The sequence below is a fragment of the Myotis myotis genome, unplaced genomic scaffold, assembly GCF_014108235.1.
Source record: "Myotis myotis isolate mMyoMyo1 unplaced genomic scaffold, mMyoMyo1.p scaffold_m19_p_16, whole genome shotgun sequence".
NCBI classification, from domain to species: domain Eukaryota; kingdom Metazoa; phylum Chordata; class Mammalia; order Chiroptera; family Vespertilionidae; genus Myotis; species Myotis myotis.
In genome coordinates this window covers 43,843,426-43,859,562 of record NW_023416320.1, presented here as the reverse complement: position 1 = coordinate 43,859,562, position 16,137 = coordinate 43,843,426, and the positions used below count along the sequence as shown (strand labels likewise).

General features: G+C 47.1%; 1 protein-coding gene across 17 annotated transcripts in view; it reads left to right on the top strand.

The window, feature by feature from the left end:
- Positions 1–16,137, top strand: part of MTSS1 (MTSS I-BAR domain containing 1) — a 135,669-nt gene that overhangs the window by 24,327 nt on the left and 95,205 nt on the right. For 16 of the 17 annotated variants that reach the window (XM_036338658.1, XM_036338666.1, XM_036338659.1 and 13 more), the window contains one exon: positions 3,008–3,081. The exons of the other annotated variant lie outside the window; for it this stretch is intronic. In XM_036338658.1, coding sequence (XP_036194551.1) covers positions 3,008–3,081 — 74 coding nt within the window. The remainder of the gene's footprint in view (positions 1–3,007; positions 3,082–16,137) is intronic. 17 annotated transcript variants of the gene reach the window in all.

Below are 16,137 nucleotides of genomic sequence, written 5' to 3'. Positions count from 1 at the left end.
GGTATACCAATTATGATGCCTCAGTAAAGCCGCTTTAAAAAACCATAAGATTTAGTGCTGATCTGCTCCCAGGGGCTATTCTTATTGCTTCATCTTGTGCTTGTTCATATATCGTCTGATAAGAAATAGGAAATATATCAACATCTTCTTGCTAAGACTATATGCCCATAAATCAGTGGGAAGAAGGGGCACTTTTGCACTTTGCGGGTGCTCCATGAGGGATGGGACCTTTAAAAAGCAATCAGTGTCATGGCCCTTGTTCACGGCATATGGGGATGACATAGGTTGGTTTGGATGTATGAGGATGGTTTTCCGGAGAACAAAGCAGGTAGGTTTTCTGGTTGTGTTTTTTTGTTTGTTTGTTTTTAATCAAAAGCTACGCGGATGACAGAGGGAGGGCGGGAGGGTGGCGTGATGCTCGGGGGCCTCTGCCTGTGGACCCCAAGGGTGACTGCCCAGAGCTTTGGCCACAGATGGCATGGCTCCCTGGAGATCAGAAGAGAGGAACTTGGGAGACGTGGATCTTTTCCCCTTCGTTCCTGCACCTTCCTGCCTGGGGTTTCCACCCTTGACCCTGGGTGTCCAGAGCCGTGAGTGGGCCTCCAGGCAGACAGTGGGCCCTGGAGTCCGGCTCCTTCTCTAGTTGTCAAGTGCTTCCCCATTTCTTTGCTTAAGAACTTACTTACTTTTATGCCGAAGGATCCAAACTCCTCTGCTCAGAATGCAGGCCCCTTCCCTTTGTTCGTTCGTTACATCTGCAGCCCACCCCCCAGCTCGGCCACTGTTACATTTATTTCAAATGGGTTCGCCTCCATCCAGGAGGTGTTCTGCAGTAAAACAATAAGACGCTTACGTTTACCTGCCCTCCCCCCACCACACACACATACTTTTCCTTATCTGCCCTCATTTAATTGTCTGGCAAGCTTTCAAGATGGACCATGGAAAAGACTCCCTTTCCTTTTTACCGATGAGGAAGCCGAAGCTTCAAGTAATTAACTGATTCAACACACCGAGTAAGACTTAGAGCAGTCTTATCTTACCGCCACTTATACAAAGTACATTTTGTATTTTCTGACAGCACTTAGGCCTCCTGAGAGCAGGGACCATTTCTGCATTTTGTCAGACTCCTAGCGCCGGCGGAGGGCACGCCAGGGGCCTCATGCACATGGTGTAGTTCCCTGTGCTTGAGAAAGGACGAAGAGAAGACTGTAGAAGAGGCAAGTAAGCCTGGAAGCATTCAAACCTGAGACTCGCTCCTTCCTGCTGCCCGTGGCTCCATGTGTGTCCTCTCCGATCCGAGAGGCCTCAGAGATCTCGTGACACAGCAGATGCTGAACTGTGACTCACTGGGAGCCGTGGTTAAAGCTCTGAATGCGTCACACTTGACCACCTCATTTTCCATGCGGCCCTGATGATGGGTGATGCGCAAGGCACCCCTACAGCGGGCTCATTAAATTTGGATGATCGGCACGGACTCGAATGAGAATAAATCCAGCCACTGTGTCAGATATTAATTGTGCGCCAGAATGAGCTATTTATAAATCCTAGGATGTTTGAGAAAGCTAACTTTTCCAGGGTTTGCATTGGATGTCAGATCTTTTAAACATGTGCTTCGAGGTGGGATTTCTGACATTATGGTTTTGTTCTTGTATGTCATTTTTGAAAAAATTTGAGCAGAGCCTAGTCAGTGTGACTCAGTGGTTGAGCATCGACCTATGAACCAGGAGGTCACAGTTCGATCCCTGGTCAGGGCATATGCCTGGGTTGCGGGCTCGATCCCCAGTGTGAGGTGTGTAGGAGGCAGCCCTGATCAATAATTCTCTCTCATCATTGATGTTTCTATCTCTCTCACCCTCTCCCTTCCTCTTTGAAATCAATAATATATATATTATTTAAACTTGAGCAGAATGGAAAATATCAGGCCTCATTTGGAAGCTCAGCGCTCAGGGACTGGTGCCCGGTGTTCCCGGAGACCACGCTGAGCGCCAGGAGCCTTTTGTTTCATTGCCACTGTTGCTTATATTTAAAGGCCATTTCCTTTCTATGTCGCTGTTTTGAACTCTTTCCTTTTTCATCTTTATCCTCATCTCCTTCCTTCAGCAACATTGCATTCATACACATGCTCAGTAAAGACTGGATTCATATGTAAAATACTTAGAAATTACATCAGGTTAGAGCTCGATTGTAAAGTACAGATCTTGAGCCTGGCTTGCGTGTTTGGGGGATCCACCATCTGCTCTTCACTGGATGACATCTCGGATCCCAGCTCCAGGAAGCAGGAGACCGCAGAGCGCTCATCGCATCTTAGAGTGCTCAAGGGCATGTGACGGATTCAAAATCATTTCTAGGCTAGCAAATGAGTGTAGTAACTCCTCCCTATTCTCAGCTGTTAGGAATTCAGAAGGTACAGTTGAGGTAGCCTTCGAAGGTTGGAAAATGATGTTTCAGTGTGATTACAATTTCGGGGGAAAGTCACACAGCCAGGATATTGACGTGTAGTGGGACGAGCATGGGGCCGTGAGTCATGGGCCTGGCTACAGGTCCCAGCTCTGGTCTGGACGTAGTTGGAAAGCCACCTTGTAGATGCTGTCTCCGTTTTCCCTTCTCTAAAATGAGTTACTTAAATTAGATGATCCTCGCTAAGATTCCTACTCTAAAATTAATTTTTACTGGTACCCTTGATATTTTTTAACTTTTTTTTTCTTTTCAGTGAAACACCTGTCTTTCCCTCCTTTGTGAAATTTTACCGGGTAATGGGCAGGAGGGCATGGGAGGAATTGCCGGCATTTATTGACTAGCACCGAAGGAGCTGGGCGTTACTGGGGCAGGGTTGCGAGTAATGTGAGGAGGAGGAACACCTCCTAAGAACAAAGTGGGACCACAAAGCCAAAGGCTGTCCTTGTCCAGCTGGCTCGGCTGTCCTGAGGATAACGTGCAGTCCGCGGAGGTTTTAGCCCTTGAGCGCTAATGACGTTCCTCATGCCTGTGTCATCTGTTTGTATTTTAGGACAACAGTAGTAGCGGCAGCTGCCTTCTTGGACGCCTTTCAGAAAGTGGCCGACATGGCTACCAACACACGTGGTAAGCAGATGGAGGGTGGCTCTTTCCCTGGGGAGGCTTCAGGGAGGAGCATCAGGGCTGAGCTGACTCATACCTAAAATTCTGTTAACGCCGTGGGGTTCCACATAGCACACCTTTCAAAGTTTCAAGGTTCTCTGCAGGACAAAGCTCAAGAGAAGAATGGAGAGTGAAGGGAAAGAGCTGCTTTTCCTTTAAAAGAGGCAGGAGGTGGCTCGACGTGTTTCCTGGTCGCTTTTACTGAGCTGTGCATTTGGGCGTTTTTCCCTTCTCGCAAGGGTTGTCCTAAGGTTTTCCTCGTTCCCTTGGGGGACGGGAAGCAGGAAGAATGATGGGGCAGACCGTTTTTCTGGGTTCTGTAAAACTGGGAGCCCTTGTGTAAGTAGTGTCCTATTGTGTTGTATTTGTGTCTCCCACATATGATTTCTTCATGTCCAACCCCCCCAAAATATAGTGCCCAGAACATGGTGTTTACAGTATGTGTGTTAAATCAAGGGACAAAGTCTTCGGAAATATTTTAATGGTTTCAGTGACTACTGAATCATACAAAAGACGCGTAAGAACATGTGAAAGTTATAAAGAAGAAAACGAATAGTCCTGTATCCACCACCATTGTTAGAAATACACCATCAGCTCGTCAGCCCTAAAGGAGAGACCCTGTTCGAAGGGGCGTGCCTTCTCCTTCACTCCCAGGCAGGGTCTGCTTGTGCACTGACAGCTACACGCTTGTTCTTGCCGTTGTCAAGGTGACATTGGAAAATGTGGGTGTTGGGGTTGCTCCCAGTCACACGAGAGTTTGGCTTCTCTGATGCACGCGATGGGCACCTCCGGTGGGATTCACCAGGCGCCCAATTACCATCAGGGCTCAGTGAAATGTTCGGGCGAATTTGCAGGGAGCACACTTCTCATTCATCCCAGAAACCTGGACACTGATAACATGTCAGACACTATCACGGGGCCACACGCATCAATGCATTGCCGTCCTGGTCCTGGGGGAGCTTGGAACTGAAGGGGGGAAATGCGATATGCGAATCGAGAATCTGAGTGTAGAAATATGTTTGCTGGGATGCCAGCGGTAGAACAGCGTGCTGCGGGAATATGAAGAAGCGAGTAATGGACTCAGCTCAGGGAGACGAGGGAGGTCTCCAGGGGAATATTTCTCTTCATTTCCAAGATGCCGACAGTGTTTCAGAAGGTTCCCTAGGAGAACGTGACGGCATCGGAGCAGCGCTGTCTTTGTCTGGTTTGCTGGCTTGATATGGGTCATATCCACTGTGCTCTTTAGACCCTTTTAAAAAATTATTACATAGTTTATGTGTCCGTGGTAGAAGCTAGAAAATATAAGTATGACGAAGAATAGAACATCGAAGCCAGTGTTCACCATTGTTACTGTTATTGGGTCTATTTTATAATATTTTCTTCTATTTCACCGGTAGAGGGAACTGGACTTGTCAGTTGTGTTGTGATGTCTTTCTAGAATAGCCACCAGAATGTATCTGCTTTAAAGAGTTGCTTTAAAGAGCTTAGATACCTGGCATTGCATTTTCGAGGCTCGGTGATTCATAAGTTTTTATAAGTTTAATCATGGGATGGACCCTAAAGGATGAACGAGAAAGACATCCCCCGACGGCCCATGATGTCCTGCAGGGGAGCCTGGCTGTTTGCAGAGGCTGCCCCCGGGGTTCCCGGTGGGAAACGGGAGGTCCTGCAAGTCCTCCGGGTTGAAGGGAGGAAAAGCAGAGCGATGATTTGTGGGAAAAGAGACCAGAATCGCCTCCCTGCGGGTGCAGCGGAGGAGCTAGGAACGTAGAGGTGATGTATTGGACACAAAACAAATACTGTCACAGCGATCAGACTCCGCTTTGATATATTTTTAAAGTCTTTGGTTTCTGGTCATTTTTAGAGATTCCAGAATACTCCCCATCTGGCCATGTGCACTGGGGCGGGGGTACGGGGGTATAACTTTCTGTGGCAGGGCGAGGGGGAGGACTCTCGCGTGACCTAAAGAGAAGTGTCTGGGTGGTAGAAATATATTTTATGAAGATGACAAGAGAGAAACTTGAACACACGCACTTCTTGTATGTTCAGTAAGCATCAGAAGTCATTTCTGTGAAGTTAAAGTTTACTTAAAATTGAAAAATATAGAACATGCTCTTGAGTTTAAAAAAATTTATGTGACAGAACATAGAAAATTAAATCCACCCTCCCAGTCCCCTTTGCAGGGACTGGGTTTAGTGTTACGTACAGACCTTTTTGCATACGTAAACACATGTGGGAGGGAAGAAAGCTAGTTGCAGGATAATATGTAGAATGATATATAAAATGAAGTATGTCTGTGTGGTCTTTTCCCAGAGGTAGCCCATAGGAAACATCATCCCTGTGCTTTTCCTCTGCAGTACAGGGTGTGATCTTTCTAGCCAGTACCTGTAGCTCGACCGTGTTCTTTCTGGTGGTCAAATGGAATTTCACTGCCCGGACGTAGCACAGTGTAATCACTCTTCTATTGAGGGATATTTAGATTATCTCCCTGTATTTGTTATTGCAAGCTATGCTGCACTTAATGCCATGCCTGCATCCTTTTGGAGATCTGTGCGTAATCTATTTTTAATGACGTATGCATCACCGAGGAAACAGTGAATCCGTAGAAATGCTTCAAGCTGTTTTGGTCAGCAGTAAATACGTATTTGGGCTTAAGGTCATGACAGGCTGTAACTCTACAGTTTGCAGTTTGATGTCTACCCTCTACAGAAAGTCCAGTGTTTTCTTAGAGCCTGGAGCTGTCTTTTTCTTTTTATCCTCACCCAAGAATATTTTTTCCATTGATATTTTTAGAGAGAATGGAGGGGAGGGAGGAAGGAGGAGGGAGGGAGGGAGAGAGAGAGAGAGAGAGAGAGAGAGAGAAACATCAATGTGACAGAGACACCTCGATTGGTTGCCTCTGCACCATCCCCGGCAACCGAGGTAACATGCCCTTGACTGGGAATCAAACCCAATACCCTTGGTTGTGTGTGGGCCTATGCTCTAACCACTGAGCAACAGGCCAGGGCCATAGATGTCTTTTTCGAATCTTTCTTGCTGGAGATGACAAGGGAATAGCAGTTATTGTTAAGTGCATCTCCTGTTGGGCAAATGTCTGTCCAGAATTTCAAGCTAGCAGATCTCTGGTTTCCAAACATTAGCATTCCATATTGTTTCCCAAAGGAAACAGCTCTGAAAGGTCTTTGTCCTTTTTCGCTAATATTTTACACTAGCTGTTAATACAGTTTATTTAGGAACAAATTTTGAAGCTAGTCACTATAAGAGCAAAATCACTCCAGTCTCTATATAACTTGTTAAATAGGATGTGGAAATATGTCTGAACTCTGTTTTGTTCTATTTTTTAAAAAAATAGTACAAGCTGCCCTTACGATGTGTGTATTTAGGTTAATAATTAAACTGTAATGGGACTTAGGCATTTATTAGCTCCATAAGACATGGTACAGTTTCACGTTTTATTGATTTTGCAACTTGTGTTTAATATGCAAGCGCACCCTTTTCTGTGTTATCGACCACGAAGAATTAGTGGCTGGGCATTCGGTACACTGAGGACTTTTGGGGCAGCGTCACCATCTCCTCGTCCATGAGGGGCCAGCACGCGGGCCATTGTAGGAGTTGAGCAGTGTTTGAACTGACTGGCATGCAGTTGTCTGGGTTACTTTAAAAAGGCAAAAAAGACGATGAACTAAGGAGCGGGGAGGCTTCTCAGCCCTCCACGGCAGAGGTGGCCCGTTTCTGGGACCAGCATCCCTATACCCGTAAGCACGTGCCCTTGCACCCCAGAGCCCAGCTCTCCGTGTCTGTGGAAGGCAGGCGCGTTGAGCTGATGAAACGCTCTGTCTTACTCAGCACTGGCCCTTCGTGGCCACGGCGTCGCTGCTGAGGTCAGCAAGGGCCTTTGAAGAGCATGATGCTGTGTGACTTGCAGTTTGGGCTGCCGCTTTGTGCCTCTGTAATTACTTTAAAGCTTTGATGAACCGTCTCGGGGATGTTGAGATGATGATACACCAAAACCATAGTAAGGGGTTTGAGATCATAAGCAGGAAGGAAATGGATCTCCAGCTGACTAGGTCATCTTTAATGTCCCAAACCCTTTATACGTCATTTTAAAAAATGGACGGTGGCTTCAGTCTTGAGAGTGATGGCGAACCTATTGAATACGTAACACGGGCTGGGCTCCGTCCTGTACGTTTTACATGTATCGAGTCGTTTTATTTTAACAGCTCACGATCTTCATTTTAGGTGGTGAAATCGAGGTGAAGAGAGTTTACGTAAACTGACCAAGGTCGTGTGGCTAGTAAGTGGTGAAGCTGGAGTCTGGCCCACAGCCTAGAATTTAACCATTAAGTTATGATTCCTTATGTAAGCAGCTCCTGGATTTAGTATAGGTTTATTATTTGCTTAGAAGTTACTGCTCCTGAATGGGTTTTAAGAAACAATCTATATTTCCCCTTGGAGTAACATCTAGATTGGGAGCTGGGATGTCTGTGTTTGTCTTCTGGCTGTGTGACTCCAAGTAATTTTATTTCACTTCTCGGGGCTCTCATTTTCCCACTTGTAGCCGGGGTTTTCCCAGGACATAGGGCTCTGGTGTTCTGCCATTTTAAGTCTTGATTTGGCCCTATTAAATCCATAAAATGTGAAGGAATTTGGGCAGTCTGAATTTTCTATATTAACTTTAGAGTCTGCTCTGGAGACAAAGGGAGTGGAGGAAGCCAAGTGAGGCAGAGAATAATGGAGGGGAGAGGGTTGGTTGGAAGGGAAGAATGGGAACTACACATGGGTGTTTGGGGTGACCTGGGCTCTCATGAGGCTCCCTCTCAGCCATGTGCATGAGAAGGGCGGGTGGGAGCTGGCACTTTTAAGACGGCCTTTGAGGCCCAGGGGTGGGCTTTAACCAGTGAGCCTGGATTGCCAAGGTTCGGTGCATCAGTGAAGAAATCCCTATGGTTTATGTTGGCTAAAGCAGTCTTGGTCCTTAAAAGTATGTTACATGCTTTTAGTGTAGATTTTGTTAAATGCTGTGGTCTCCAGATCTGGCTTTGTGGATTATAATCACTCAAGAAGTTTGTTTTAAAGTACAGATTTCAGGGTCCTGCCTCATACCTATAGAATCAGAATAACAGGAGGAGGGGGGTGTGGAGTGGGGCAGGGGGACCCAGAAATCTCAGATTTATCCAAGCGTCCCAGGAGGGTAAGGCCTCTCGCAAACATCTTGCCACAACCCACCTGTCCAATGACATCTCCGCCGTGGCCGGCAGTTCCACCCACAAAGAAATGCTCACTCTTCCCTGAAATCCTTAAGACCTTTAATCTCTGCCCAGTCAGCATGGCTCAGTGGTTGAGCGTTGACCTACGAACCAGGAGGTCACGGTTTGATTCCGGGTCAGGGCACATGCCTGGGTTGCAGGCTCGGATGCCCAGTGTGGGTCGTGCAGGAGGCTGCCGACCAATGATTATCACTGATGTTTCTATCTCTCTCTCTCTCTCTCTCACTCTTCTACTTGCACCTGTCCATTCCAGACCTGGAACGCCCTTCCCAGCCCACCCCCTGTGGCCCCCTTTACATGCTTAGGATCTGCTGCTTGCCTTCCAAGAGCTGGTTAAAGAGTCCTGTCGCCTGTGAAACTTTGCCCCTCTTTCCCAAGGCAAGCGGTTTCCGGCTCAGGGCCGCTGCGGCACATGCTTCCTCTCACCTCACTCTCCGCGTGGTCACCGCCTTCCCACTAGGCTGCAGACACCTCCAGGACAGGAGCTGCTCTACTCCTCCCCAACGAACCCGCTTACCCAGATGCTAAGGACCTGGCATTTGGCAGGACGTCGGCAGCGTTTGCACACAGCACCAGGCAGACCTGGGTGAGGAAGGCTGTCACTTCTGGGGACAGGAGGCTGCTGGGATGGAGTCTTCGGCAAGATTCCACTTGGGAGTTCAGAACTGGAATCTTGGCGACGCCTCCCTGAGACCCAGTCTCTGGTAGAATGTGACTTCCTATTGCATGTACCTGACGAGGGCTCAGCATTCCATGACCAGGCCCTGGGAAGGGGCCGGTGGTAAAGGGGCTCCCTGCTGTGGCAGGTTGAGGGGGGCAGAATAGGGAGGGAACCTTCCCTTCCAGGAGTAAGGAGGGGAGGTGATTTCCAAGAGGCAGCCAGACTGGTTTTGTTTGCCCCCGAGTTTTATTTTAATCAGGTGGTTTAATGGAGACGTCAAGGCCCTTCTCTTCTGGACCCACCAGTGCTCAAGTCCTGAGCTCTCGTTCATGGAATTAGAGCCTTATTATTTCTACAGAGGAGGCTACTTAGCCACAAAACTGAGAGAGAGAAATTAATTATTTAAAAAGCTCCCTCTCACAGGCCTAGAGCTGAAGAATCTTTGAATATAACCTTAAATGAGCATAGACACATTCACTCGTTACATTAAAAATGAAAAGGTGTAAAACTGCTGCCTGTGAATCTATGGATGTGGCTATAGGTCACAGACGGGCTTTGTACTCACAGACCAGTTTGGGGTCCTAAGTCATCTTTGGTTATTGTCCTGAGAATTCTTACAGGAGAAGTAAGAACTTCGAGTAGTTTGAGAAATAAGCTCAGTTATAACCCTAGCTGGTTTGCTCAGTGGATAGAGCAGGGCCCTCGACTGAAGAGTCAGGCGTTCGATTCGGGTCAAGGGCAGGTATCTCGGTTGCAGGCTAGACGCCGCCCTGGCCAGGTGTCTCTCTCACATCGCTGTTTCTCTCTCTCTGTCTCTCCCCCTCCTTCCCACTCTCTCTAAACACCAATGGAAAAATATCCGAGGGTGGGGATTAACAAAGAGAAAAAAATGAGAAGAAATAAGCTCAGTACATTTTCTTTAACAGCTGAGCTTTTTGTTTTGAAAGGTTCAAGGGACAGTGTATTAATTTTTCTGATGCACTTAATCCCGACCAAGGCTTTGCAGCTAATAGGGGGAGCAGGAGGATCGAGCGTAAAGCATCCCCTGCAGGCGGAGAAGGTTTATGGGCAGTTGGCTGAGGCTGATTTCACTCAGAGCCTGTGGATAGCTGTTGGGGGGCTCCAAACCTCAGCTCTGGTGTCCCGGCGCCGGACACCTCTCCGAGCCCAGGAGACAGGTGCTGCTTGTGGAAAGGTGTATAAACGGAAGCACCTCCTAGCTCGCGCGCAGCTGTGCTCTCTAACATTGTCGTCCATGAGCCAGGCACGCTGTTTTGACAGTGACCTAGAATCTCTCGATGGCCTTTCGTTTGGGGGAATGTGAACTTGACCTCTTGATTGGATTCCCATGAATTATGCTGCGGAAGCCCTAAGCGAATTTCGCACTGCTGGTAGCACATTTTGAAAACTCTCATTGCTGTGCTTAGGTGGGTGTGAGAGCAGGAACAAAGCTGAGAAATGAAAACATTTGTAGTTGGCTAAAGTGGGAAATCGGCCGGGCCAAGATGAAGTCATCTCCCCCCCATATTTCTTTTTTATCTGTCCCCTCCCGCCTCCCTTTGACTTGCAGGCCCAGTGTGTGCTGCGTGCATGACCCCAGGGCAGTCCTGACCTGGTGGGGCTTTTAGGCTGAGTGGGGCCGTTCTGTGTGATAGCATTCCCTGTCATATGGAAATGTGACACATTTTTGCTATTTAACATGGTAGCCACTAGCCACACGTGGGTTGACTGAGCACTTGAAAGGTGGCCAGTGTAACTTGAGGACCTGATGTTCTGGTTTTTAAATCTCTCTCATTTTAATTGGAACAGCCACATACACCTCGTGGCTACCCTGGTACATGGCACAGGCATAGGCAGTGTCATGATTTCTACAAAAAAAGGCTTGTTCTGCTCTGACAGTAAGTGTAATATTTTGTGAGTCATCTGATTTATTATTTTTATGTCACGAAGCTTTATTGAGGGTTCTGTGTACCTAGGGCTCTGGGAATGCACCGGTCAGTCGGAAAGGGGTTGTTTCCGAGGCTTTGGGTCCGTGGTGGCAGAGGGTGTAGGCAGGCAAGCGGTGGGGGTGTTAGGCGGAGAGGTACATGTGAACAGCAATCGTAATTTCAAGTACTAAATGCATCCCTGTTCTTTTTAAAGCATGTCCCTTTCATGCATTCTCAGTGGACGAGAGAGTATTCCAAAGAGGGTCAACATTGGTTCTGAGGAGGGGAGGGAATCGCACCCTTTTTATATACCAGGCATAGATATGAATGAATGCAATACATAAGCAGGCATACGTATGTCTGCAGAATTAAAAATCGTATGGCAAAAGGGGGGAAAAAGTCCAAAAAGGCTCTTTATGGGAATGATAGTGGGGGAAAGCTTGAGAAAATTGTTTTGTGACGAAGGCCTAGCTTTTAAGACAGGTCAGCCTTTTGCCTATTGCCCCATTCAAGGTGCATTTTAAGGATTTTGATGAACCTGATGAGGGCGATTGCTATTAGGTACTTTATTGGAATTAATGAAATTGGCAGTGCAAGGTCCATGGCCTTGCTGTGCGGTGGGAGGAAGGTCCGGGCGTGACAGGTGACTGGGTTGGTGCGTGCGCAGTCGGCTGAGTGTTTCGTTAGGCGGTTTCCATACGAAAGCGGTGCTCTCAGCACTTCACCCTTCCAGTTTCCCAGGCTGCGTGCATTGTGTTCGCAAGCAGTGAGGGTTCTCCTTCCCATCCTAGTCCTTTTCTCCTCCTTTACTTTTTATTTTGGCTTAATAACTAACACTCCTCCACCCCCTCCCGTTGCCATTCACACCAACGTGTCGCTGTCATTTTTGGTAAAACACTGATTAGGGCTCATGAGAGAATGCAGTCACTCTAGTTCTCACCGATGAGGCAAACCTTTTTATTTATTTATTTTTTTCCTTTTCCTACAATGCTCTCCCGGGGAAGCTCATTTGCCATAGAGTCATGAACTTGGTTTGGTCGCCCACCTCAGATAAAAATAGCCGTGTGGAATGTGAATGTGAACTCGAGACACTTGAAGTTGTCAAACTAGTGTTTTCTTGGATGAGTCTACGCCTCATCGCGTGGCTGCCTCCTCTCCGCTCCCTCCGAGAAGGCCCCCGCCCAGGAACATGCAGGAAATGTGGCCACTGCTTTGCGTTAACAACTCCACTGGCGCCGAGCATGTGTGCTCTGCTGAGGAAAAATGTGAGACCGGGAAGTAGCTCAGGGAACAAAGAACATTTGCAAGGTCTTCATCACCGAGAAACAGATGGTGAATTCTCCCGGTACATTGTCTAAAAATTTGATTTTTTTTATACGTTTCAACATATATATGTTGGCTAAAGTGAGAATTACCTGGAGGTTTCTTGTTTTGCTGTGTCTTTTTTGTTTGTTTGCTTGTTTTGTTTTTTTAACATAACTCTGGTTTTCAGTTTGTAGAGAGTACAGGGCTTTTCTTTAGACCATCTAGCCTCTCGTGCAGCCGTTTTATTTTGCAGGGCAGGCTGCGTCTCAGCAAGGTGAAGTCACTTGCCAGGGCCACTCTTCTTGTCTGGGGCGGTGGGGATGCCCATGCTAGCCCAGGGCTTCCTCTCTCATGGTTCCCCCTGAACACCGAACAGCAAAGCTGTTGTCCCCTCGCCTCTTGGCCTCTGGGTTTAACGGGGAGGGTATTCAAGGAGGAAAGAACATGGGCTGTGCAAACCTGTCTGTGTGCTCCTGGTGTTTGTAAAGATTTGCGTTTGCTTGTTTGTTTACAGGGAGTGCTTGATCACGTGGCTTCCCAAAGCACTTTTCCACTTCCAGTCCTTCGTCTATGGAAGATGTTTTTGTTTTCTGGTAGCTCAGTGTGTGGGTGGGTGGGCTGTTTTGTTTATGTTTTGATCATGTGTTATATTTGACATAAGCATATTTATCTGCGAGAATAACTAGGCTTCTTTCATCCACGTTGGCTTCGTTTGGGGAATATATCTTTACCTACATTCACAACATGATGAAACACACACACACACACACACACACACACACACACACACAATGTGTGGATTCCCAAGTGTTTAAAATTGCCACGGGACTCTTATTTCTAGTAAAAGCTACTGCTGTGGAAATCTGCAGCATTGCCTGCTGTGTGCGCCAGGACCCAGGGACCCTGGTTACCATGGAAACGGGTCTCCAGCCGCTGGGTGGTACTTTCCCTTAGAGCTGCATCTGAGCACATTTCACAGTTCAGTACAATGCTGCTGCTTCCACTTTTAAAATAAGGAGACGGACGGGAGAAAGCTGTGGGATTACAGATTTAAAAAATACTGTTTCTGCTGAGGTAGAACGAGACCTTTAACATGCACACTCTTACTGTGACTGTCTGTTAGGGCAATACCATCACCCAAAGGAGGCCAGAGGTACCAGAAGCTCCGTGGCGGGGACAGTGGGAATGGCGCCGTGCTGCTGGCCTGCAGGCTCTGTGGGCAGAACATGGGTGCAGGGCTGACCGGCTTTATCCCACTGGCCCCAGGCGAGTCCATTTGGTGTGTCAGGAGGGCCTGACCGCAGACAAAAGACCTTCTGCTCTCAGTAGGTGCCCGCCATCCTGCTCGTCCTGACCCCCTTTCTCCGAATGCACCCAGAGAACCTGTTCTCAGAGCCTGGAGAGCTTGCCCGGGTTTTAGCCCTCGATTCGCCTATCGGCACACGATTGCCATCTGTGCCCGTTGGAAGGCAGATGCTGATAATGAGAGGGATACTCCATTTGGGTATTTCTGATTTCAGGCGAAGTGCGAGAGGTGTTGTTTGTACTGGAACCAGGAAATAATGAGCCATGTACCTGTGCCCCTGACCTCAGGGGTGTTGGCCGTCCTTTTGGGCACTGGCCACAGGTGGGCACACACTGGTGTTCGTTGTTCCAATGTGTTTGCGTCAAGCCAATGCTGGGAACGTGTGTGATTTGTAAACAGTGAGGCCGCCTGGAGCCTTGCCTGTCGCAGGGGGCAGGATCTTAGTCCAGCCTTGGCCTTGGATTTACAGGGGACCTTCTACCTGTGGGAGCACTCAGTCGCTTTGCCTCATTGAGGCTTGCGGTAGGAACCCCATTTTGCAAACCAGGGAACCAGCTTGGCAACTTGAGGTGACTTGGTTGAAATATCACCCAAGCAGCAGAGCCTGGAGTGTGTGTGACCGACCCTTCATCCCACCTTCTTTCCACCTCTGAGATCAGTTGTATGTCTAGAACCACGTAGGAATTTAGACCAGGGCGTCTCAGTCGTGGCATTATTGCCATTTTGGGCTGAATAATTCTTTGTCGGAAGGGGCTGTCCTATGTATGCATTGTAGGATGTTTAGCGACACCCCTGTTGTCTACCCCACCCCCACTGTGCAAACAAAAAATGTCTCTAGGTGTTGCCAAATGAGGGGCAAAAATGACCCTGGTTGAGAGCCACTGAGCTAGATTTTTTCAGTGGTGTTACATGGCAGTGCAAGGCCACTGTGCTGTGCCTTTTTGGAGGCAGTTACAAACAACCGGCTCAGTTAGGCTAGATTTTGTTATTCATAGCTAAGTTATGACTTTGGAAATTTCATGGTTCATGCATTGTTTCACCTGAGCTTGTGTGTATAAAACTTCCTGCAGAGTCTATACCTTACCAAGAACAACTGCTTGGTCAGTGTAGGTTCATCAAAGGGGTCTAATGGGAAATCTTTGTATTTTCTCCTAAATTCTGCTGTGGACCTTAAACTGCTCTGAAAAAAAAAAGCAACCTTAATTTAATAAATGGTTGTGATGGTAAATTTTAGGTTAGGTATATTTTATCCTGAAAACCAAAACCCTATTCTCATTAAGCAGTTACTCCCCGTTTTCCTTCCCCGCCAGCCTTTGGCAATCACCCTGGCTGTATTTTGTGTTTTACTCGTCATTGTACCCCTGACCCCGAACATAGTAGTTGCTAAATAAAACTGTTGCATGAATGAAATGAGCCTTTACTCAGGCTCATTGTCTTTGTAGATCTCTTCAATAGCTATCTAACGAGGAAAGCCAGCTATAAGGAAATTTCTGTGAAATGTTTCACTACTTCTCTACTGAAATGTGTATAGAAGTGCCTCTGAAGCCAAAGCTAATGCTGTAGTCTTGTCTTCTTATCTTGGTTATTTTTTTTTTATCCTCCCCCAAGGACATGCTTAGAGAGAGAGCGAGATAGATAGGGATAGAGATGTATAAAGAGATAGAAAGAGACATCTATTGGTTGCTCTCTGTATGTGCCCTGACCAGGAATCGAACCAGCAACCTTTCCGTGAACAGGGCAGCACTCATCCAGCTGAGCCACTCTGGCTGGGCTATCTTGGCTATTTTTAGTTGACCTTTTGAGCCAATAATGGTGGTTGGGAAAAATTAATGTTTTTAACCCGATTTTTTCCTGGAAATATGGCTGCCTTGTTTGTCTTTTCTTTTATGCTCACAACTCACAAAATCTTGTTTTCCTCTGTTACTCTATAATTTATAAAAGTTGTATTGCAGTTGGCTTGGGGAGAATTTACTTAAGCATAGTTGAGCCTTTATATTTTCCTTCTGGCTTGGACAAAAGCATCATTAATTATGAATATGAATTCCTTTTGCAAAATGACAAGATTGAACATTTCCTCATGCCAGCATCTCAGCGGTCTCATGCTGATGCTCAACAGACTTTTTAGAGATTGTTTTTAATGGCCATGGTATCAGATACTAAAACAAAATAAAAATGAGAAGCTAAAAAGAATGCAACCTAGCTTACAGTTCATTATTCTGAAAAAAAAAAAAAATGAAAGGTTTTTGTTTTACCGAGGCCATTTCTATCTACTCTGCGATGCATTTGCAGTCTCAACGTTTTGGCTGAGGCTGCAAACCAGAGCATCATTTCTTCTCTTCAAAGTTTCTGCTGTTGACAGGAACAGAATCCCATTTGTTCAGATGATTATTCTTGAGGGCCCTAAGGCTTAGGTCAGCTTTTTGCTCTCCAGGGAACCAGAGCTCAGTCTTGGTTTGATGATGGAGGTGGGAGTGGTGTCAGTAGCCACCGAGCCCTCACTGGGCGCAGTGTCTGATTCATGATGGCCTCACAGCAGGAGGTGCACTGGGGTCT